General features: G+C 39.0%; 1 protein-coding gene across 2 annotated transcripts in view; it reads right to left on the reverse strand.

Annotated features, from left to right (window-relative positions):
* GABRB1 (gamma-aminobutyric acid type A receptor subunit beta1) overlaps positions 1–25,989 on the reverse strand; it is a 426,842-nt gene that overhangs the window by 118,769 nt on the left and 282,084 nt on the right. For both annotated transcript variants that reach the window (XM_070451937.1, XM_070451938.1), the window contains exon 5: positions 996–1,078. In XM_070451937.1, the coding sequence (XP_070308038.1) occupies positions 996–1,078 (83 nt within the window). The remainder of the gene's footprint in view (positions 1–995; positions 1,079–25,989) is intronic.

A 25,989-nucleotide genomic window follows, 5' to 3' on the forward strand; every position in this document is an offset into this window, starting at 1 on the left:
GTAAAAATTAGAATATTAATTAAAGAATAGCTGATGAATGTTATTCATTCCAGATTCTAGGGGTAATAGATCAATGCTTACATCCGAGTCTCTATCTACATAAACATTCTTTATCTAGTTATATGTTTGCATTCAGTAAAACTAGAAAATGAATGTAATTACTCCATAGTCAGACAATGGGGAATACAGTTATTGTTCAATAATACTAGAGGATCACCTGGAATTTTCCCATTTTTCTTTACCATTTTGAAGTTGAGATTTGGAAAGCATTTTAAATGATCTAAATAAATATCTATCTATTCTTACATTACATAAAGTGGTATTACAATGCCCTGAATTACCTACTGTACTTTCGCTGCCCTTGAAAACCAGGAAATGGCCTTGGCCATGTATTCACAACAAATGGGATCAAATGTCTGCATGTTGAAGACTGAGAAACAATGAAACAAAGATAATCAATCAGATTAAATCTTAGTGACTAAAATATGCCAATTGTTGATCAATGAAAAACAGCCCAAGAGGACAAACCTAAACTACAAGCCACAAGATGAGAAATGGACAAAACCGTTTACCATCTCATTCTTCCATGAAGAAAGCCTTTACCATAGTGCTTTTCTAGACCACAAGTTACAGTCCTCAGGCAGACAGACTATAGAACCAACACAGTCTCACAAAGTCTTTTCAAACCAAACATTTCCCCTCTCTTAACATAGCTTGGGTATTGGAAGGTCTTGGAAGAAGCTTGATTCTGAGAAGGAGAAAGCATGAATTTATAAATTGTCCAGCTAAAAGGAGTGGACTTTCCTTAATGATTCAAAAAAATAATTTCCTCTGCCAATACAGAGGAAAATGTTACTAGACTGTGAGCCCTCTGAAAAGTTGGCAAGGCAGTGTAGCTGAAAATATCGCGGTGCCAATTACTCAGTGCAAGGTTGCACTTCATTAGGTCAAGCAAACATCCCTCTTTTTTGTCCCCCTGTCCAAAGTCAACTCACAACTTTCAATCTCCAGGGTGCAGTTTTGTTCATCCAGAGGATATCTTCGTAGATCCATCATACACGCAGCTGTGGTTGTGATCCTGTCAGGGTGAGAGAGAGAAAAGAACATTGTAAAGATGCTGACTCTCATTTCCAGGCTTTCTAACCCTGAATCATGCCTACTAGATGACATCAACACTCTGATTAAAGATTTTAAAGATGGCAATGCTACTTTCTTAATTTGTTCCACCCTCTCCCTCCCATTCTGTATCCAAAAGTCCATTCTCTAAATCTGCATCTCCATTCATTCCCTGGGATAGGTTCATCAGTACCATTTTTCTAGATTTCATATATATGCTAGTAGAAGTTTCTATATAACACAGGAAGCCCAGCCTGGTGATTTGTCACAACCTAGAGTGGTGGGATGAGGATGGGGTGGGAGGGAGGCTCAAGAGGCAGGAGATCTCTCTCTCTCTCTCTGCATATATATATTATGTATATATATATATATATATATATATATATATATATAGTTATGACTGATTTGTGTTGTTTTATGGCAGAAACCAACACAGAATTGTAAAGCAATTATCCTCCAATTAAAAATTAAAAAAAGAAATGTAGTAAAATGATCTGAAAAAATAAAAGTAAATAAAAGATAAAAGTTGAAGACAGGCAGATTGAATTTGAGTCTTTCTTTGCTGCTCACTAGCCATGTGAGGTTGGGCTAGTTAATATATCTCCAGGAGCCTCAGTCTACCCATCAATAAAAAAACCTACTGCATAGAATGGCTGTGAGGATTAAAAGAGATAACGGCTACGAAGCTCTTAACCCAGTGCTTCATACTTAGTAAGTGCCCCATGAAGGATGGACGTTGTCATACCTATAAATTATCCCACAGCCCTTCCTATATTCACTAGCATCCTAGCAATGTCTTTGTCAATATCTGCAGCAGAACATCTATGTTATGCATCAGAGCCTACCTCCCTTTCCTGCTACAACCTAATGATAAAACAGCAAAAGCAACAAACCAACAAAATTTGTCTTTCATGACTTTTAATGCCTCGAACTCCCCACTATTAGAGAGATTTGTTAGATTCGTCTCCGAGTCCCTGGCCCATAGCGTATAGCCAGTAAACAAATACTATCCTAGTGCTTACACCCTACTTAGCAACTACAGTTTGGCTTATGTATTTATGCAAACCCAGGGATCCTGACTCGAGATATCCTACCTGGGCTTCCACGATCCCTCCATTTTCTTATGGCCTGGCTGGTTTCATGGACTGTGCTGAGTGTTTGAGAGGAACTTAAATCTTATGGCTAGTCCATTCACATAAACATTTGATATCGCTTTGGGATTGACAAGATACTTTTCTTAAAAAAGCGAATTACCTTGTCCTCTTTCACAAAATAATGTGTAATAATACTTTTTTTAATTCAAAATTCAAATTTAATAATAAGCTTCCTTTTTACCTTAAGGCCCAGGAGCTACAGCATTGGAAAATTCCCAAATATATATAGAAGTCCAACTATATCTTCCTGTGGGGGAACTTTTTTGTTAGAAGACTACTGCACACCCTGTTCTGAACCTAGCTTGTTTTCATTGATGATAAATTTTGGATTTGGTTCTATATTAGTAAATAATAAGCCATTTGTGAAAAATTTACTACAATGTATTGAGTTGTATGGAAATACCATCATTTATTTTCCTTATCACCCTCTAGTGGGTATTTATGTTATTTAATATTATTTACTTTTATAAATAAAGATGCTCTGAATATACTGGTATACTCTACAATCCTTGAGTATGTTGACCTGCTATTTCTAGAAAGGGAATTGTTAGAAAAAAAGGTATATGCATTTTAAATTTTGCAACATTGCTGCTCATCAACAGTGTATGTAAATTTGACAAAGTTCTTTTCATACCTATGCTTTGTGAAGCTGTCAAGGCAAGTTATTGTTTTGGTGATTTGTGTTAAACTAACAGGCACCTTCTTCTTAAAAACAGAATTAGGCATAAACCTTAGACCTTCCTAATTTTTCTTTGGGTTTCTTTGTGAAAGTTAAAAGTAAATATCTCTTTTTAAACCTCTCTTAGATAAGATGTTGATTAGTTAATCAGATTTATTTGAGTATTAGGCAAGTGTAAAAGGAATTTTAAAGTTTAATTTAAAGAATTTCAAATGTTCTACAAAAGTTTAAAGATTGGTTGTATTCTAGAATTAGCACATAAAAGGGTTTTACTAGATTACTTTTAGGGCTTCCCTGGTAGCTCAGATGGTAAAACATCTGCCTACAGTGCAGGAGACCTGGGTTCGATCCCTGGGTCGGGAAGGAAATGGCATCCACTCCAGTATCTTTGCCTGGAAAGTCCCATGGACTGAGGAGCCTGGTAGGTTACAGTCCATGGGGTTTCAAAAAGTTGGACATGACAGCGACTTCACTTCACTTAGATTACTTTTTGCTTTCTGCTCCCATAATCATGTGACTTGATTGATTTTTCTCATTTCACAATATATCATGAATAGCTTTCATTGTCTGAAAGTACAATTGCACCACATTCTTTTTCTGGTCTGCATAGTGGGGGCTTCCCCGGTGGCTCAGATGGTAGAGAATCTGGCTGCAATGCAGAAGACCGGGGTTTGATCCCTGGGGCGGGAAGATCCCCTGGAGGAGGAAATGGCAGCCCGTTCCAGTATTCTTGCTGGAGAACTCTGTGGACAGAGGCGCCTGGGGGATATGGTTTACGGGGTTGCAAAGAGTTGGACACAACTGAGAAGCTAACATTAAGTATTTCAAACATCCTCAATAAGACAACACAATAAATATTTAAAAGCACTTAAAAACACCATCTCTTTACCATATTCTTTGTTTAACTGCTGCTTATGAATAAAAAGGATTGTGAAAATGTGAATGTTCTCTAGGAATTACTAAAGTGCGGCCATTCTTATGATCCTATGACTTAGCCAATTATTTTCAACCAGGAATTGTTTTTGCCAACAGGGGACATTTGACATCTGGACACAGCTTTGATTTTCAGGCTTGGGGTGGAGTGTTGATACTGGTATCCAGCGGGGGTATGACCAGGGATGCAGCTAAACACCCCACAGCGCACAGTACCTCCCCGACAATTAACCACGATCTGTTCCAAACGTCAGTAGTGCCACAGTGGAAAAACCCTGCTACAATGGTGCTTTCAAACATCTTTCCTCTAAGGAGACTTTTAACAAAATGGAAACTTACAGAGAACCTCAATATATAAAATACAAATGAAATAAGTGAAAGCCATATGTTGTTAATGCAGATTTATTATATAAGTTCAAATGTTGACATCTATCTTAATGTGAGCACACATGAAAGCAGGAATTATGAGAATTATGGCCTTCAATCTTCCTCAGCATCAGTTATTTCTGTTTTTTATTTTATTTGTGTGGTTTTGAGAAAATCCTTACAAATATGGAAACACTTGCCTCTAAAATCTTACATGACCAGTCATGGGCTACCCTGAATTCGGAGAAAAAAATATCCATTTACTTTGTAACCACCTCTATAATCAATGACACCTGTGCAGATGTTTTAGATACATTCATAGGTGGTTGATCTCTAATAGATACTTAGCAACTGATTAAAAGGAGAGAGAGGGTGGGATGAACTGAGAAAGTAGCATTGACATATATACAGTATTGTGTGTAAAACAGGGAGCTAGTGCAAAGCTACTGCACATCACAAGGAGCTCAGCCTGGTGCTCTGTGATGATGGTCCAGGGGGTGGGACGGGAGGAAGGGAAGGGGGCTGAAGAGGGAGGGCAGATATACATGTGCATATATGGTTTGTGGTGTTGTGTGCAGAAGCCAGCACAATATTGTAAAGCGATTTTCCTCCAATTACAAAAAATGGAAACTTTACTTGGTGTCCCATGCTCCACGTAAGTGAACCTGGTGGCACAAGCTGATATTATGATGGTAAAACGTGGCATAGGACACATTACGGTGTATGTGCTTATAGTTTAAAATAAATATCAGATTTAAGCAAAATTGAAATAAGATATGTGTGGAACAAAGCAACTTTGAGGATACTTAAGAACACTGCATGAACCCCCTTGTCAGCTTTTCTAACTAATTGACCTCACTTTTTGATATGTCATATGGTTAGTTTACCACATCATATCAACATCAGGACATGCTGAACCACTGATTCACACATTGTAAGGCTGTGGAGGTTTTACAAAGCAATTTGTAAAGCTAACAAAGCATTGTCGGTAAAATGAATAACATGTCTCATGCTTATGGGTACTACAGTTGTGAGTAATAAAAAACCAGCTTTTGGAAAGCATAATGGAATTGACCATTGCTATCTGTCATGATCAATCCATTCAGCTATCATATCATATCAATATCATATCATATCAATAAATATGAGAAATTTTTTGATATCACATAGGAAATCTGTATACCACACCAGAACTCTGCCTATAACCTGATGATTTTTCAGCTGTGATTGTTTGGGTGAGTTCATTTCTCTTGCCCCAAATCCTGTTAAGATACCAGAGGGCTGAGTCATCACAATTCAGAAAGAGAGGTGGTCAAGACAGCTTCCAGAACACAACTGTGCAAAATTCCTGACTTCCTCTACAGAGCATGGACATTAGTGAAACAACTTCCTTCCTTGAATCTACATGTTCCAAATTTTGAATTCTCAAGAGGATTTCACTGGCTCAACTTGGATTATGTGCCAACACTCCCTAAATTATTGTTAAGGACAAGAAAGAAAGCTAGGCGCAAACAAATATTGTCACCAGGGACCAGAAAGGGTCTCTTACCTAAGAAGAGAGGAATTACTAAAACTCAGACAGGGACCCCTATACAAGCAGGTACTCATAAATTCATGTTGTGACCCATAGAAATTTGTGCCACAGAACGTCGGTCTCTGCTAATTTAAGAGGTTGGTGTCTCTAGATTTTGTAATACATATGGCTAAGTGAGTTGACTATCCTGAGCTCTTTGTGAGAAAAATTACTCAGCAAGAATTCTCAGGAGCATCGACAAAACGCTGTCGTTTTGTTCTGCAGAGTGCTGTCCCGCTCTTGTCTTCTGGGTGTGAGGCAACAACGAACATCTTGCAGAATGACTGTTCTCTATGTTTCATTTGTTTGCGATTGCTCAGCAGCGGTTAAGTCACCTCTACAACCAATTAACACAGCCTCATGGAAATGTTCCCAACATTGTGGCTGAAGCAGTCTGATATTAAAATTTTTCTATGGAGTTAAATGTGCCAAAGATCACAAAACTGGATAGGTTGAGGGCTTCGAAACTGAAGCATTTTAAAATTTTTTTTAAAAGTTCACACTCAATCATTCATTCTCAGTATGTGAAGATATGACTATTGGCTACCAACAAATGAAAGTACAATAGGTAGAACCAGCAAAAGGCAAAAGTATCAAATGATTGTTTTTCTGAACTCAGACTTTCCAGAGGTACAGATTCATGATGGCATAGCATTCATCGGTCTTCTTTCAAAGACATTTAGAATGACTTACATTATAATCCAATTTATTGACATTTTGAAGGTTAGGTCAGAACACTAAAATAGGCTGTTAGTTAGAAACTATGGCCCCATGATACTTGGAATGAATGGAAATCACATTGCTATAGTATTTATGTCTTAAGTTGTGTGCTGCATGGTCATTTACCCTAAGAATCACTGTAATCACAGTTCATGTATATTTGATGTCCAAGAGCAGCATGACTCTCATTGCTGAAAAGACATCCAGGAAGTCCTGGTCCTTAAGTGGCTTAAAACCTAGCTACACACACACACACACACACACACACACACACACTCACACACTCACACACACACACACACACACACACTCACACACACACAAACACACAAACACACACACACATACACACACACACACACACACACTCAGACACACACACCACACTCACAAACTCACACACTCTCACACACACTCAGACACACACACACACACACACAAGCACGTATACATATATACATATGGAGTGTGCAGTTTTGCAAATAGGAATGGCGACTTCAGTAAATGAATGAATGATGTTGAGATTTTCCTGTACTCTTCAATCTTACAGGGAGGAGCTCCAGGTTTTAAACATGACATCTGCAGAGCATAACTGTACGATTTAACATAATCTATATAAAAGGAGGCTTCCCAGGTGGCACTAGCAGTAAAAACCCACCTGCCAGTGCAGGAGATGCTGGAGACTCGGGTTCAGTCCCTGGCTTGGGAAGATGCCCTGGAGGGGGGCATAGCACCCTACTCCAGTATTCTTGTCTGGAGAATCCCACGGACAGAGGAGCCTGGAGGGCTATGGTCCACAGGTTTGCAAAGAGTCAGACATGACTGAAGTGACTCAGCATGCACATATAAAAGGGATATGAACTAGTAGAGAGGAAAAAAGCCTGAAGATTCTGCTTCCTAATCATACTCCTAAGATTTCTGAGATTGATAGTGAGTAGCACTATAAGACTGATATCAGTATCCCCTGTAGTTTGTTTGGAGAATGTCCCATGGCTGCCTCTGGCCTCTAGGCTGTACCCTTAGTCCATGTTAGATTCATCACCCAAAGAAACCAATGAAAGATGATGGATGGGTTAGCCTAAGTCATGACCAATGTGTGCATAGATTTTTTCCTGTAGCTAATACTTACTGCGTGGTGAAAAGAATATGTATTATCTTCATAACTGTCACCAAATTTTGCTTTTGGTAAGCTATTATGTTTAGGAAAATATCTTGGTATTTAAAGGTGAAATCCTGAGGAAAAAAAGACATGAATGAAAAAGAAACAAGAGGAGGTAAACTGCTGTGAGATTTATGAGGAATTTAGGTGTGGAAAAGAAAAATGATGGAGTACCAAAGCATTTTGTAGGACAGTATTCAACTTTAAGATTTTTGCATTGCTATTATAATAAACTTTTTCTCTATTTACCTAAATAAATGTTTTCCCCAATAAATGTTTCCTCCCAGCCCAGTAAAGTCTTATGTGAATATTTTATTTTCATTCTTGTAAAGTGACTGAATTCCATATCTTGATAACATTCATGAAGCAGTATTCTATAAATTAAATCAATTCAGCCAAACCAGAACTTTAAAGCCAGAGAAGCCCTTTGGGAAGGCTCAGCAGCCCTGAGGAAGGTGCTGGACTCCCACAAGTAATGGGTTGTGTGTTTAAACCACTTTAATTTAGATTTTAAGAGGCAGAGTGATCTTAGATAATACTATGTTAGAATCTTCTATGACAGGACTGTGCTAAGCACATACTTACTGTACTAGTTACCTATTGCTCTTTAAACAAGTTACCATAAATTCAGTAGCTTAAAACAGCACAAAGCTATGCTCCTACATTCTAGAGATCTGAAGCTCTAAAATCAAGGTTTCAGTCGGGCTGTGTTCCTTCTGGAGGCTCTCCAGGAGAATCCATTTCCTTGCCTTTTCCAGCTTCTACGGGCCACTTTGCATCCTCGGCTCAGGTCCCCTTCCTCCACCTTCCTCCATCATTTCAGTGTCTGCTTTTGTCCTCACATCTCCTTACCCACTGACTCTCCCGTCTTCCTTGTATAAGAACTCTAGTGATTACATTGGGCTCACCCCAGATAATCCAAGATAATCTTTGTTTCAAAATCCTTATATTAATAATATCTGCAAAATCCCTGTTGAAACCGAAGGAAACATTATTTACAGGTCCTGAGAGTAGGACCTAGAGCTCTTTAGAGTGCTGTTATTCTGACTACCACATAAGCATTATTTAATTTATTATTTATGAAAGCCTGATTATGTTGATGCAGTTTTATGCCAGTTTCAAAGGTAAGGAAACTGAAACCTGATGAGGTTAGAAAATGTTTCCAAGTTGACACGGTCTGCAAAGGAGATTCAAATTCAGATACTCTAGACTCAGGAGCTAACTTTTATTATATTTCCAGTTATTATATTCAGGCCAGATAAATCTAAGCAGAAGACAATTGGTTCAGTAAAATTTCTCCTATAAGCAGTAAAACATATTAAACAAGAGTTGACCTTACTATATATTTTTAGTATTCATTTAGTTATCACTAATTTAGGGCATCTTTTATCCGTTCAATAATGGGTATAAAAACGATAGAAGACTTAGCAGGAATCGGGCAGTACCGTCAGCACGGAAGCTAGAGCAGTTAAAACGTCCAGCTGCACCTTTCTGCTGCCCCAGTTTCTGGTTGCTGCTCAATACTGGCAGGCAGCAGAAGATAGAAGACAGAGCTTTGCGTATTGACTTAATGAAAAGCTAGGGAGAATACGCTTATGTCTCAACCGGGACTGCTGGCTCTGCCATTCTTCTAGAAATACAACACATCGCCTTAGACAAACGTACACCTTATCACAGAAGCATGCCAATCAGTCGGGAAGGACACGGCTCAACCCTCCTCTTATTGGACTGCTGTGTTTGGTTAGCTTTTGGATGCCTTCAGTTCATTGTGTTCCACACACTGATGGAATTATGGAGGTGAACATAGAATAGAACAGGCAAGAAGAAGAGGGTTATCATATGAATAATCAAATTCAATGCTTGGTATATAATAATCTCTCAGTTAACCCTAACCAGGCTCCTCTGTCCATGGAATTCTCCAGGCAAGAATACTGGAGTGAGTAGCCATTCCATTCTCTAGGGACTCTTCCTGACCCAGGGATCAAACCTGGGTCTTGTGCATTGCAGGCAGATTCTTCACCATCTGCGCCACTGGGGAGGCCCCATTATTATTTTTAAACTGTATGCTTCTAAATACATACATACAGACATATCAGATATTCATTGGAAGGACTAATGCTGAAGCTACAGCTCCAGTACTGTGGACACCTGATGCGAAGAGATGACTCATTGAAAAAGACTCAGATGCTGCGAAAGATTGAAGGCAAAAGGAGAAGTGGATCAGCAGAGGATGCGATGGTTAGATAGCATCACCAACTCAACGGACAAGAGTCTGAGCAAATTCCGGGAGATGGTGAAGGACAGGGAACCTGGTGTGCTGCAGTCCATGGTGTCTCTAAGAGTCAGACATGACTTAGTGAACATCTAACAATATAGTGAACAACAACAACAATACGTAAGATTACTAAGACCAGTGCATTGTAAGATTAATGCAGGGTCATTTAAGACAAGAGACTCAGGTGGCTCGGTGGTAAAGAATCCGCCTGTCAAGCAACAGATGTGGGTTCAATCCCTGGTCAGGAACATCTCTTGGAGAAGGAGATGGCGATCCACTCCAGTGCTTTTGCCTGGGAAACCCCCTGGACAGAGGAGCCTGATGGGCTATAATCCACGGTGTGGCAGAGAGCTGGACACCACTGAGTGATTAAGCAACAGTATAGTAAGACATCTAAAAAACAGAAAACTATACTCAGAATAAAGATGACCCACAGCCTCATCACCACAATCTGATTAGTAATTTCCTTTTTTCTAAGTACACTGTTTAATAAAGTTAAACTTACACCGTATTTAACCTTTACACTCACTGCTGTTTACTAACTGCTCCTCTCTTGGGTGATGCTATCAGGTCCTCTCTGGTGATGCTTTGAAGGCTCCCCTGGCGGCTCAGACAGTAAAGAATCTGCCTGCAGTGGGGGAGACGCAGGTTTGATTCCTCGGTGGGGAGGATCCCCTGGAGAAAGAAATGGCAACCCACTCCAGCATTCTTGCCTGGGAAATCCCATGAACAGAGGAGCCTGGCTGGCTGCCGTTCAAAGGGCGAGACAGGACTGAGCGACTAACACCTTACTCACACTGTGTCAACAGCATTCTTGCTGCTCCTCTTATATTTTTATTTTTTATTCTGCTTTCTTTCGTCCCTCCGTTTTGTACTCTTTGTGCTGAATGTTAATGGCACTCTTCTCAGTGCATCCCAAGCAGTCATTTTCAGGTAATTAGCTATACACCAAATGTTGTGTAAATGGGCTCATTTTTATTCATTTCTGTTGGGCCGGAGTGATTCATGAGCCGCTTTGTGAATATGAAAAGCTGTTCATAAATCAGAGCAGCCTGGGGCAGGGGAACAGCAAAAACAGAAAGTACTCACAGGGCAATAGTAATTAATAGACCCTCGTCAAAGACCCAGTGATAATCTCAGTTATGTTTTGCATAGATGTATTGCTGAATTCAAAATAGACTATTTTCCCCAAATTATATCACTAATTCACGTATCTGTGAAGTATAAAGGCATATGTTAAATTTCTACCATGCTTAATGTTTCCTAGTAACAGTTAGTTGAGATATGTGTTAGGTGGCAGAAAAAACAAGGTCACCTCCTCTAAATTATAACATCTTTATTGTCATTATCTTGATAATCAGCAATATCTGTAGTGGACAAACTGTGAGCAATTAAAATAATAAGCCCTTAAATTGCAAGTGAAATGGACTTAGAAATTATAGTAAAAGCCAAATTCTAAGAAAACATTTACTTTTTGAATGCCATGATTTGGTAATCAGTAACTATAGGACAGTTAAATAAGGACTCAGAATTAAGAGATAAAGCAAATACATGGGTCTTCTTTCACAGCTATTCATTTTTTTTGGCTTATATGCAAAACTGCTCTGTTGTTCTGCCACATGACGATTTCTCTCGGCACAAAGAATTGACACATTTACTGAAAGGCAATCAAAGTGACTTCCAAATACTATTGAAGGTGTGAAATAAGATTCAAGAGAGATAGAACATTAAAATACTGCATTGTTTTAGGGCAATGGCTTTTTGTAGAGGAACAAAACCGAACACCACATAAATACAAGTAAAGTAAAGTAAAGTGAAGTCGCTCAGTTGTGTCCGACTCTTTGCGACCCCATGGAGTGTAGCTTACTGGGCTCCTCCATCCATGGGATTTTCCAGGCAAGAGTACTGGAGTGGGTTGCCATTTCCTTCTCCAATAAATACAAGTAAGGCAGTGGCATAAATTGTGTGACATTTCCAGCTCCCCCATGAGATTAAGAGCAGGGTTTGTGAGATTTTTTTCTCTTTAAACAAATAAACATTAAAAATATTTTGAAATTAGTAGGGAAATATTATTCCTAATATGACTACTGTGGTATATATACTTTCATCACCCCTTCCCAATGGCTGTGGGACTTTTGTACGCTTGTAACTATGTTTAGGGTTCTCTCTTCTTCCCTTTGAATCTTAATATGTCAGGACTGCACAGTTTTCAGTGGAAAACTACATCATCATGGACATTTAAGGGGTTTTCCATTCCATCAGTTGGCAAATATCTTCTTCTATTCTGCAGGTCATTTCCTCGTTTCGTTGGTTTCCTTTGCCGTGCAATTCTTTTAAATTTGATTAGGTTGAACTTGTTTATTTTTGCTTTTTTTTTTTACCTTGGGAGATTAAGAATATATTGCTATGATTTATGTCAGAGAATATCTTGCCTATGTTTTCTTCTAGGAGTTTAATAGTGCCATGTTTTATATTTAGGTCTTTAAACCATTTTGAGTTTATTTTTTTATATGGTGTTAGGTAATTTTCTAATTTCATTGATTTACATGTACCGTCCAGCTTTCCCAGCACCACTTGTGGAAGAGACTGGCTTTCCTCCATTTTATATTCTTGCATTCTTTTTGTGGATTAATTGACTGTACATATCTGGGTTTATTTCTGGGCTCTCTATTCTGTTTCATTGATCTGTATGGTATATACTAATACCATGCTGTTTTGATTACTATTGCTTTGTAATAATGTCTGAAGTCTGGAAGGGTTATGTCTCCAGCTTTGTCCTTTTTATTCAAGATTGTTTTGACAATTTGGGTCTTACATGGTTCTCTCTATATGTTAGGATTATGAGTTCTAATTTTGTGAAAAATGTCATGGGTATTTTGATAGGGATTATTTTAAATCTATTGATTGGTTTGGGTAGAGTGGCCATTCCAACATTGCTAATTCTTCCAATCCAAGAGCATGAAATGTCTTTCCATTTCTTTGAATCGTCTTCAGTTTCCTTCACCTGTGTCTTATAGTTTCCCATGTGCATGTCTTTCCCCTCCTTGGTCAGGGTTGTTCCTAAATTGTTGAAACAGGATGGACATTGGTGTTTGAAAATGATACATAGTTCCTTACATATATATGTATCATTCCTTATGAATGATATGTTTATATAGAAATATGCATATCTTACCACAACTGTATGTTTATCTGTTTGATAACTTGCTCTGTGTGCCTCTTGCACAGATGGAAGCTCTGCAAGAGAAGCGACCTCACAGCGAGCCATTCACCCGTGTCCAGCCCCATGTCTAGCATAGAATTAACGTGTAAATTAATGACATTAATATGTAACTTACGGAAGCAGTGAAATCATTACTTCCCTAAAGAAGACAGAGAAAGAACAGAGTGCTGCCTTTATTAAAAAACTATGCCAGTGTTGCTTGGAATACAGATTTAAGATAAAGATCCATTTCCTCCACCTAATTCAGTTTATTACTAGAGATTATCTTGAGTGTATTTGCTAGAAAAACAGCCACAGACTGTTGTCAGTTAGGTAATTTCTAGGGTTATGAAGATGCTTGAAGTACGGTTAAATTAAGGCAGGTGTAAGCAAATTGTATAATTCTGTGAATTACCTACATTTTTAGAGTAGTCCCCTCTTAAGCACAGAAAGTTTTAGTCACTAGAAATTCAGAGTAAATAAATGTAAATTTCTTCTTATCTTTCCTTTTCCATCACCACCCCACAAACTAAAAATTAACAAAACAAAACCCCTCTAAATACACTTTATTCAGGAAGTATACATGAGCATATATATGGATTGTTGAAGTTAAAATATATTCTCCTAAATAAGGGAAATGATATATAGAGCTTTGCCTATGTTACATTAAACAAAGTAATTCCTGTCACCATTACCCTCAAGAATAATGAAATTCATTATGACCATTTTCAGGTTTATGGAAAACCTAAGTGTTCCAATTAACTTTGGTAATTAGTTACTCTAAACAAAGGCTGTTTTGGTACCTTGACCATTTAAATGACTAAACACTTGGTATAGTCTTATTATCCCTGTTATAAACTGCGTAGATTAGAGCTGCATTTTAGTAGAGACCATATCCTACTGAGTAAACTCAAATGCTACACCCAATAAATCTTCTATTTAAATTCTGATTATTCATTAAGAAAATATTTGCAATAAACATATAAAACCTAATTTTGAATATTTCATATGTACAATAATACAGGTTTAGACAACATGATGCCTCATAGTAAATAATTTTTGAATTTTATATATTTTTAAACGTTTGAATGCAGTTTATTGGCTTACTATTTCTGAATTTTGTACTAATTATCAGTAACATAGTAAGTGGTGCATTTGAAAACATTCACAACTTTTAATATCACTTATGCAAATAGAAAATGAAAGTGTTAGTCACTCAGTCACTCTTTGTGACCCCACAGACTGTAGCCCACTAGAAGGGGGCGACAGAGGATGAGATGGTTGGATGGAAGCACCAACCCAATGGATGTGAATTTGAGCAAACGCCGGAAGATAGTGAAGCCCAGGGAAGCCTGGTGTGCTGCAGGCCATGGGGTCGCAAAGAGTCGGATAGGATTTAACGACTGAAGAACAACAAATGTAAATAGAAGACAGTATAAGTAACAGCTCCCTCTTAAGAATCATTTCTTAAATTTCACTTTCAAGTTTCCACAAATAAATTGCTATATTTCATACAGAAATTTAATGCACACTTAATAGTGCAAATAGAAACATGAGAGTGCAAAGAACAGCACTAGCCATCTTGCATATATGTCTCTTCAGGTCTTCACAATACCCCTCGATGTTGGGAGTTGTTTGGGGTTCAGAAGAGAAACCTGTTCTGTCAAAGGAGGCAAATGTATTCTGACCATAGTTTTGTGTTTCTAAGCTTGTTGTTGACCTGTGGCCAAAGTGCAGATCTGAGTTCATAAGCACTCTGTGTGTGTTTGCATCTATAATTCAGAAAGGACTTTGCCTCTGCTTTTGTAGAGAAAATTGTGAAAGATTTTGAAAGGAACCTTGGTGGCTCAGACGGTAAAGAATCTGCCTGCAATGCAGGAGACCTGGGTTCGATCCCTGGGTTTCGAAGATCCCCTGGCGAAGGGAAGGGCTACCCACTCCAGTATTCTTGCCTGGAGAATTCCATGGGCAGAGTAGCCTGGCGAGCTACAGTACATCAGGTCAGAAAGAGTTGGACATGACTGAGTGACTAACGCTTGAATCAGAAAGATTACTGGAAGTTTTGCCTGTTGGTTAGGGTCATCTCACCTTTCATCGCGGAGACCTATTTTGCAATACTGTGCACTGTAGGAAAGTGATGGTAATGCAAATAATTCTTACTCATAGAATTGCAGTGGTATTGATATTGCCCTGTGGATACTGACCAATTTTGCCAGTTTACAGCTAGTTGTGATATAGTTTCACTATATTACACCTTTTCAGTATATCTACTCCAGGGACTTCCTTGGTGGCTCAGAGGGTAAAGCGCCTGCCTGCAGTGAGGGAGACCCCTGTTGGATCCCTGGATCGGAAAAAATCCCCTGGAGAAGGAAATAGCAGCCCGCTCCAGTATTCTTGCCTGGAAACTCCCGGGGACGGAGAAGCCTGGTAAGTCCACAGTCCATGCGGTCGCAAAGAGTTGGACACGCTGAGAAACTTCACTTTTACTTTCACTCCTTAGATTCTCCTTGAAACTAGTTACATCTCACTAGTTCTCTCACTAGATTTCAATGAGTTTTTGAAATCTTTGACCCACGTTTGTTTTATAATTTTACATGATTTTATCGTTTTTTGAATGATTGCCTTTAAATAGTTTTGGAGATAATCCATCACGATGCCCGATGACTTTACCAAATAGAGACAGATAAAATATATTGAGGCCATGGGGTCGCTAAGAGTCGGACACGACTGAGCGACTGAACTGAATTGAAAACGTATTGCCAGAAGAGTGTGCCTTACGGGTCACTTATGCTTAGGCATGTCTTTTCTTTGTTCCCAGGGGTATAATTTCAATATCTATTGGTTGATTTTAAGGTGAAACCCAAGCAGATAACGTCTCTGATTCTTTACTCTCTCCCCGCCCGATGTTTTTATTTTGTTTTTGTTTCTTGTTTGCTTACAGCCAGTAAGTTATTCCCCACTGGTGACAGCAATGATTGAGGATTTGATTTCATGGTCTGACCATTCAATGATTTCTGTAAATAGGCTAATGAATAATAGAGTTAGAGTTCTATACTCTGTTGGATGAGAGACGACAGAGAGTCTGGTTTGTTAGTCTTTCTAGTTTGTTTTATCTATTTGTCCATTTTGTGCTCAAGTCAATTAAGAGTATTGTGTCCAGTGGAATGGAAAGCAGCTGTTTAATATCTGGACCATGACTTTTTGTGTTTCTATATTTGCTCTCAACCTATGGCAAACGTGTAGATCTGAATTTATAAACATTCTGTCTTTGTGCCTATAATTCAGAAAGGGCTTTATCACTCATTGCATGAGAGTATTAATAAATTAGGCTACAAAGTCTTGATATGACAGTGCTCTATTCTAATATATCTGTTTAGATAAATAAGTGTTAATAAAAATCAAATGCTCCTAAATTCTCAGAAGAAAGGAAACTGTATTTCAAATATTTGAAATGTTCTAGACTTAAATAAAATATTTTCTTATATAAGCTAACTCAGAAACATATTAAAGATGCAAGTTCACCTACCTAAGATAAACCTTTGGTAAACAGACCTAGTTTAATAATTTTGGTTTAATATAAAACAGCCATGTCTTTTTCAATTTATCAGTATTAAATATAACACAAGTATACATTTTATCCAGATCAAACATGCCGACATTAACACTACACAGTACATCTTAAATGTGATTATAAAAATGGCAATTTGTGTTCAAATAAATTGTAACATTATTCTGACAAACTTCTTCAACAGTCATTATGTTCTGTAATATGTCAGCTTGGAGATAATTTTCATTATCTCTAGCTTAAAACCTCGGATTGATATTAAATTGAGCTAATTAATGAGTAATCATTGAATGCCCATATAATTTCTAAGAAAATACTTAAACATTGGTTACTAAGCATAATTTAAAATTTATATACCTTTGCTTAGGGCTTCCCTGGTGGCTCAGTGGGAAAGAACCCTGCGATGCAGGAGACACAGGAGACACTGGCTTGATCCCTGGGCTGGGAAGGTCCCCTGGAAAAGGAAATGGCTACCCACTCCAGTATTTTGCCTGGAGAATCCCATGGACAGAGGAGCCTGGTGAACTATAGTCCCTAGTGTTGCAGAGAGTCTGACACGACTGAAGCGACTTAGCCCAGCACAGCACAGGGCACACCTCTGCTTCTTATTGTTTTGTGCAATGGAGTGGCTATAGATTTGGGGATGTTAATAAATGTGCTCATTTTTGCCACTTTAAAAATATGTTCAATTCAGTTCAGTCGCTCAGTCGTGTCCAGCTCTTTGGGACCCCATGAATTACAGCACGCCAGGCCTCCTTGTCCACTGCCAGCTCCCAGAGTTTATTCAAACTTATGTCCATCGAGTGGTGATGCCATCCAACCATCTCATCCTCTGTCATCCCCTTCTCCTCCTGCCCTCAATCTTTCCCAGCATCAGGGTGTTTTCAAATGAGTCAGTTCTTTGCATCAGGTGGCCAAAGTATTGGAGTTTCAGCTTCACCACCAGTCCTTCCAATGAACACCCAGGACTGATCTCCTTTAGGATGGACTGGATGGATCTCTTTGCAGTGCAAGGGACTCTCAAGAGTCTTCTCCAACACCACAGTTCCAAAGCATCCATTCTTCAGTGTTAAAGAGAATGTAAGTGTTTGTAAAAGTTGTATTATGTGCGTTTATGAGCTCTCTACTCTGCTGTAGTCATTTTAAATTACACACAGCTGTCAACTTTCCACTCCCTACTTTTCCTTGTGAAATACAACCTCATTTCCTTGAGTTAAAAGTTATAATTTATAGGGATTGCTGAGACTATTCTAGGAATAATAGTGACAAAGAAATACACATGTATATGTGTGTCTTATTCAAGAAAAAATAAGTTTTATCCTAAAGCCATGGTACTCAATTTTTTTGGTCTCCTGATCCATTTACACTCTTAAATCTCATCAATATTTACTATAGTTGAAATTAAAACTAATAAATATTTTAATGTGCATTACTGATTCATGAGCAATGATGAATGCATTGCATGTTAAAATTTTAGTGTTATTATGAGAATAGTTCTGACTGTATAGACCTCTTGATAAAGAAGCACTCTACTAATTTTGTTCAAATTTCACAAAGTGATATGCTAGGGTCCATTATTTGTTTTCATACCTTAGTCAAGATTCCACATTGTATTTAGTTGCATTGAGCATCTTCAGCTACAACAAATTCTCATAAAAATTCTTTTCATTTTTATTCTGTTACAAATATTTTCTAATTTTCCTTGCTATGGCTTCTTAGATACACCTATCATTTAAAAATGGACATCTAATTTCCAAATACATGGAGTTTTTAAAGTATCTTTGTTATCAATTTCTCATTTAAATGCTTTCTTCTCTGAAATCACTCTCTGTGTTTTTTCATTCTTTTGACTTTATTGAGGCTTTCAATGGTTAAGTCAAAGATCTCTCGGTAAATGTCACACAGCACTTGAAAATATGTGGGTTATTTTAAAATATCTTTTGATATTGATTTCTAACATAATTCCACAGTGAGAACAGGCTCTGTATGATTTCAATACTTTCATGTGCTCAGTCATTCAGTCCTGTCTGACTCTTTGTGACCCCATGAACTGTAAACCACCAAGCTCCTCTGTCCATGGGATTTTCCAGGCAAGAATACTGGAGTGGGTTGAAATTTCCTTCTCCAGCAATATTTTAGACCATGAAATTTATGCAATTTATTTTACGTTCCCAGATATGTTCTAGTGTCTTCTGGATTATAGTCTATGGGAACTTGAATAGAATTTGGGTCCTACTATTGTGTGAAAATTGTATCAATCTTAATTATGTTGAATTGGTTCATAGTGCTTTTCGGGTCTACTATATTCTTCTATTTTTTCTGTACATTCTTTCTATTAATTTTTTAGAGTTTGATATTAAAACTCCAACTATAAACTCTTAGTTAATCTACTTAAAAAATAGCTGTCATATAAAGCAGAACTACATGTAATTTTGTTCTGTAATTTCCAAGTCTCTTGATAATTATCTGTTATGTTACTTTTATAATTCAAAAAAATAAAAAAGAAAGAAGAAAAAACAAACAAAAAAAGAAGCACCATACTGAAGTGAATTCTATGTATATTCCAGAAAATGAAAGGGCATGAAAACTCAAAAAGTGATTTTCATTTGTTTTTATTCATAATACCTGAGTCTGAAAATAAGCTGTGAAATGTAATACAATTTTAGCAGTTTGACTAATCTTGATAGGTTTGCTTACTTGACTTACTGTTTTAATGCTTTTTATATAATGTTAACTAGTCTATATCTATATCCTCTCTGCCTGTATCTAATCTTTTACATGCAAAACTATCTTGTTTCTCCAGAGGGCCTCTGAAAAAAATCACTGAGTAATTTTGTAAGAATCACATGTGAAGAGTTCTCAAGTAACAGGATATTCTAATTCTGCCCCCAATTAAATTTTTACAGATAAAATGTTATTACTATAAATATTTCAGAAAGTGCAGGCTTTACGGTAAGACCCTGGAAATTTGTCAGTGCCCTCACTTTCCATAATATATGTCAACCTCAGGAGAAACACTACTTGAAACTCTTACCAAATAGCTCTCTCTAGTTTTCCTACTTTTACCAGAGTCCTGATGGTGCTTTGCCTGAAGATATTAAATAACAAAAGTTTAGTATTTTCAGTCATAATTTCAAGTATTATTTACAACTGGTTACTTTTCCACAATCTTCCTTCGTTAATTTTAATCAAACATCTTCTAGATAGTAAGGTCTCATTCTGATTCTGCACATGCTATGGATATGTTCTCCTAGACAAAACTGTCAAGTAGAGATGACAGTCTTTCTGCATTTCCCACTGCATTTGGAGGCCAGATACCTCCCAGGCAGATCATCCCAATCTCAGCACAACTGAGTCCGGTTCCCTGAAGGCTCATTCCTTGAAGGTTCCCAGTATTCACTGCTGTCTCATTTCTGTTTCTGGGTAATGCAAAGCTGTAGCATACTTTAAGTTGGATATCTTTAAAAAAATCTCAAAACAAAAAGAATTAAAGCACTGGTGGGGTCAGGTTTTCAGGTACTTCGTCTCTTGTTATGATCTAACTCACCGACCTAGCCCACTCAGAGAAGCAGTGAGGCCAGTAAGCTGTCATATGACATGGCCAGGCTTCCATCACTCACTTAGTATTTCTTCATAATTTTGACAGTTGCATCTACTAACTGGTAAACTAAACTAGTAAAAATAAGGCATATACTATTTTAGGCAGTAGCCAATTTACCATAGTGGTCACAGATAAAAAAGCAACAGAAAATGAATTCCTTGTGGTGGAGTTTAATTTCCCAGACTACCAGAATGAAGGAGAAGGCAATGGTGCCCCACTCCGGTACTCTTGCCTGGAAAATCCCATGGACAGAGGAGCCTGGTAGGCTGCAGTCCGTGGGGTCTCGAAGAGTCGGACACGACTGAGCGACTTCACTTTCACTTTTCACTTTCATGCACTGGAGAAGGAAACGGCAACCCACTCCAGTGTTCTTGCCTGGAGAATCCCAGGGACGGGGGAGCCTGGTGGGCTGCCATCTTATGGGGTTGCACAGAGTCGGACACGACTGAAGTGACTTAGCAGCAGCAGCAGCAACCAGAATGAAGGTTGAGAACAGAATGCGTAGGTTGCACACATCATCTGGTCTGTTACAGTCTATGAGAAACTGTCCCCATCCCGAACAGTCTATGAGAAACTGTCCCCATCCCGAACAGTCTATGAGAAACTGTCCCCATCCCAAACAGTCTATGAGAAACTGTCCCCATCCAGAACAGTAACAGCAAAAGTTTTCGATTTGTCATTTCCACCACTTCAGATTTGACTTATAACTACGATGCAATGAAATTGCTACATGGCACTTGCATCTTTTTCCAGAGATAATGCATTTTTTTCCCCCCCTGAATGAGTTAATTTAAAGCAATGGTCTCAGGATGGAAAATGAACAGAAATAAAGGCTAGTGAAAAAAATGTAGCATTTCTCTAGTTTTCCATTCAGACAGAATGGGGAATTGAAAGGGTTTCTGCGGACCACTGGTCTCTATTTCACATCATCACAGATGATAATGGATCCTCAGGGAACAGTCAGAGAATTCCTCTGTGGCTGATGTGCTTGTCTTCTTGGCTCAGAAGATAAAAACATAGCCAGAACAGAAAATTTCTGGTATTTCTTCACTCACTCATTTTATTGATCCTTTCTATGGAAGATATTGGGACTTCACAGGTGGTGCTAGTGGTAGAAGACCCACCTTCCAGTGCAGGAGATGTAAGAGACGCAGGTTCATCTGGGGTTAGGAAGATCCCCTGGAGGAGGGCATGGCAACCCACTGCAGGATTCTTGCCTGGAGAATCCCCATGGACAGAGGAGCCTGGCAGGCTAACGTCCGCAGGGTCGCAAAGAGTCAGACATGACTGAATGCAAGGCGTTGTGTTGGTGAATGTGTGTGAAATAAAAACATGTAAGATGTATACAAAGGATATATAATATTAGAAATATAAGATATCTGTGTAATCTTTGTGGTTGAGAATGTGAACTCTAGGTAGATTGCCAGTTTTTACAGCTAGGCTCCTTTGGCTTTTGATGCTGGGCAAGTTACAAGTTACTTAACTTTTCTGTGACTCCGTTTCTTTCTTTTTAAGCTGGTTTAATATTAGGATCAGATAAATAATACTTGTAAAATGTTTAATGAATTGCCTTGAAAGGCAAGGATGGATATGTGTGCATGTTCAGTCGCTCAGTCACGTCTGACTCTGACCCCATGGACTGTAGCCTTCCAGGCTGCTCTGTCCGTGGGATTCTCCAAACAAGAATACTGGGGTGGGTTGTCATTTCCTCTTCTAGAAGGACTCAATAAATACTTGTTATTGTTGTTACGATTAAATTATTTACCACAAAGCACTTCCAAATCATAAACATCTCAGTCATGGGCCTAATACATTCCAGGAACCGCTAGACCCTAGGAAAATATCTCAGAGATGGAAAGCTTAGCTTTGGGGTACAAATAATACCATAGGTTGTACAGCCATATAACATCAGTGCTCTGTGATTAGTATTATAGTGGATATGTATATCAGTTCAGTTCAGTCGCTCAGTCGTGTCTGACCCTTCGCGACCCCATGGACTGCAGCACGTCAGGCCTCCCTGTCCATCACCAACTCCCAGAGTTTACTCAAACTCATGTCCATTGAGTCGGTTATACCATCCAACCATCTGATCCTCTGTTGTCCCCTTCTCCTCCCGACTTCAATCTTTCCCAGCATCAGGGTCTTTTCAATGAGTCAGTCCTTTGCATCAGGTGGCCAAAGTATTGGAGTTTCAGCTTCAGCATCAGTCCTTCCAATGAATATTCAAGACTGATTTCCTTTCCATGATGTACTCTGATGATGTACTGGTTGGGTCTCATTGCTGTCCAAGGGACTCTCAAGAGTCTTCTCCAACAACACAGTTCAAAAGCATCAGTTCTTTAGCCTTCAGCTTTCTTTATGGCCAACTCTCACATCCATACATGACAACTGGAAAAACCATAGCTTTGACTAGATGGACCTTTGTTGGCAAAGTAATGTCTCTGCTTTTTAGAAAGCTGTCTGGGTTGGTCATAGGTTTTCTTCCAAGGAGCAAGCGTCTTTTAATTTCATGGCTGCAGTCACCATCTGCAGTGATTTTGGAGCTAAGAAAATAAAGTATGTCATTGTTTCCATTGCTTTTCCCTCTATTTGCCATGAAGTGATGGGGCCAGATGCCATGACCTTAGTTTTCTGAATGTTGAGTTTTTAAGCCAACTTCTCACTCTCCTCTTTGGCTTTCATCAAGAGGCTCTTTAGTTCTTCTTTGCTTTCTGCCACAAGGATGGTGTCATCTCCATATCTGAGGTTACTGATATTTCTCCTGGAAATCTCGATTCCAGCTTGTGTTTCATCCAGCCCACTGTATCTCATGATGTACTCTGCATATACATTAAATAACCAGGGTGACAGTATAGAGGGTTGATATACTCCTTTCCCAATTTGGAATAAGTCTGTTGTTCCATGTCCAATTCTAACTGTTGCTTCCTGACCTGCATATAGATTTCTCATGAGGTAGGTCAGGTGGTCTGGTCTTCCTATCGCTTTAAGAATTATCCACAGTTGGTGGTGATCACACAGTCAAAGCTTTGGCAGAGTCAATAAAGCAGCAGTAGGTGTTTTTTTCTGGAACTCTCTTCCTTTTTTGATGATCCAGCAGATGTTGGCAATTTGATCTCTGGTTCCTCTGCCTTTTCTAAATCCAGCTTGAACATCTGAAAGTTCACAGTTCACATACTGTTGAAGCCTGTCTTGGAGAAATTTGAGCATTACTTTGCTAGCATGTGAAATGAGTGCAATTGTGTGGTAGTTTGAGCATTCTTTGGCATTGCCTTTCCTTGGGATTGAAAATGACCTTTTTCAGTCCTGTGGTCACTGCTGAGTTTTCCAAATTTGCTGGCATATTCAGTGTGGCACTTTCACAGCATCATCTTTCAGGATTTGAAATAGCTCAACTGGAATTCCATCATCTCCGCTAGCTTTGTTCGTAGTGATGCTTCCTAAGGCCCACTTGACTTCACACTCCAGGATGTCTGGCTCTAGGTGAGTGATCACACCATTGTGATTGGGTTGTGAAGATCTTTTTTGTATAGTCTGTGTATTCTTGCCACCTCAAATTAATATTTTCTGTTTCTATTAGGTCCATCCCATTTCTGTCCTTTATTGAGCTCATCTTGGCATGAAATGTTTCCTTGGTATCTCTAATTTTCTTGATGAGATCTCTAGTCTTTCCCATTCCATTGTTTTCCTCTATTTGTTTGCACTGATCGCTGAGGAAGGCTTTCGTATCTCTCCCTGCTATTCTTTGGAACTCTGCGTTCAAATTGGTATATCTTTCCTTTCTTCCTTTGCCTTTCAATTCTCTTCTTTTCTCAGCTATTTGTAAGGCTTCCTCAGACAACCATTTTATTTTTTTTTGCAATACTTTTTCTTGGGGATAGTTTTGATTACAGCCTCCTGTACAATGTCACAAACCTCTGTACATAGTTCTTCAGGCCCTCTGTCTATCAGATCTAATCCCTTGAATTTATTTGTCACTTCCACTGTATAATCATAAGGGATTTGATTTAGGTCATACCTGAATGGTCTAGTGCTTTCCCCCACTTTCGTCAATTTAAGTCTGAATTTGGCAATAAAGAGTTCATGATCTGAGCCACAGTTAGCTCCTGGTCTTGTTTCTGTTGACTTTACAGAGCTTTTCCACCTTTGGCTGCAAAGAATATAATCAATCTGATTTCTGTATTGACCATCTGGTGATGTCCATGTGTAGAGTCTTCTCTCGTGTTGTTGGAAGAGGGTGTTTGCTGTGGCCAGTGCATTTTCTTGACAAAACTCTGTTAGTCTTTGCCTTGCTTCATTCTGTACTCTAAGGCAAAATTTGCTTGTTACTCCAGGTATTTCTTGACTTCCTACTTTTGCATTCCAGCATGCTATAATGAAAAGGACATCTTTTTTGGGTGTTAGTTCTAGAAGGTCTTGTAGGTCTTCATATAATCATTCAACATCAGCTTCTTCACCATTACTGAGTGGGGCATAGACTTGGATTCCTGTGGTATTGAATGGTTTGCCTTGGAAATGAACAGAGATCATTCTGTCATTTTTGAGATTGCATGCAAGTACTGCATTTCAGACTATTTTGTTGACCATGATGGCTACTCCATTTCTTCTAAGGGATTCTTGCCCACAGTAGTAGATATAATGGTCATCTGAGTTAAATTTAGCCATTGCAATCCATTTTAGTTCACTGCTCACTCTTGCCAGCTCCAATTTGCCTTGATTCATGGACCTAACATTCCAGGTTCCTATGCAATGTTGCTCTTTACAGCATCAGACTTTACTTCCGTCACCAGTCACATCCACAACTGGGTGTTGTTTTTGCTTTGGCTCCATCCCTTCATTCTTTCTGGAGTTATTTCTCCACTGATCCCCAGTAGCATGTTGGACACCTACCGACCTGGGGAGTTCATCTTTCAGTGTCCTATCTTCTTGCCTTTTCATACTGTTCATGGGGTTCTCAAGGTAAGGATGCTGAAGTGGTTTGCCCTTCCCTTCTCCAGTGGACCACATTTTGTCAGAACTCTCCACCATGATCTGTCCATCTGGCCCTGCACAGCATGGCTCATAGTTTCACTGAGTTAGACAAGGCTGTGGTCCATGTGATCAGATTGGTTAGTTTTCTGTGACTGTGGTTTTCACTCTGTCTGCCCTCTGATGGAGAAGGATAAGAGGCTTATGGAAGCTTCCTGATGGGAGAGACTTGACTGAGGGGGAAACTGGGTGTTGTTCTGATGGGCGGGGCCATACTTAGTAAATCTTTAACCCAATTTTCTGTTGATGGGTGGGGCTGTGTTCCCTCCCTGTTATTTACTTGAGGCCAATGGTGGAGGTGATGAAGATAATGGCAACTTTCTTTAAAAGGCCCCCTGCAGGCACTGCAGCACTGAGTGCCCCAGCCCTGCAGCCGGCCACCGCCGACCCACGGCTCTGCCAGAGACTCCTGGACACCCACGGGCAAGCCTGGGTCAGTCTCTGTGGGGTCACTGCTCCTTCCTCCTGGGTCCTGGTGCACAAGGTTCTGTCTGTGCCTTCCAAGAGTCTGTTTCCTCTGTCCTGTGTAAATTCTGGTGGCTCTATGGTGGAGTTTATGGAGACCTCCTCCAAGAGGGCTTATGCCATACCCAGGTCTTCTGCAGAGGGAATATATTAGCT

This window comes from Odocoileus virginianus, chromosome 21 (genome assembly GCF_023699985.2).
Source record: "Odocoileus virginianus isolate 20LAN1187 ecotype Illinois chromosome 21, Ovbor_1.2, whole genome shotgun sequence".
In the NCBI taxonomy this organism is placed as follows: Eukaryota; Metazoa; Chordata; class Mammalia; order Artiodactyla; family Cervidae; genus Odocoileus; species Odocoileus virginianus.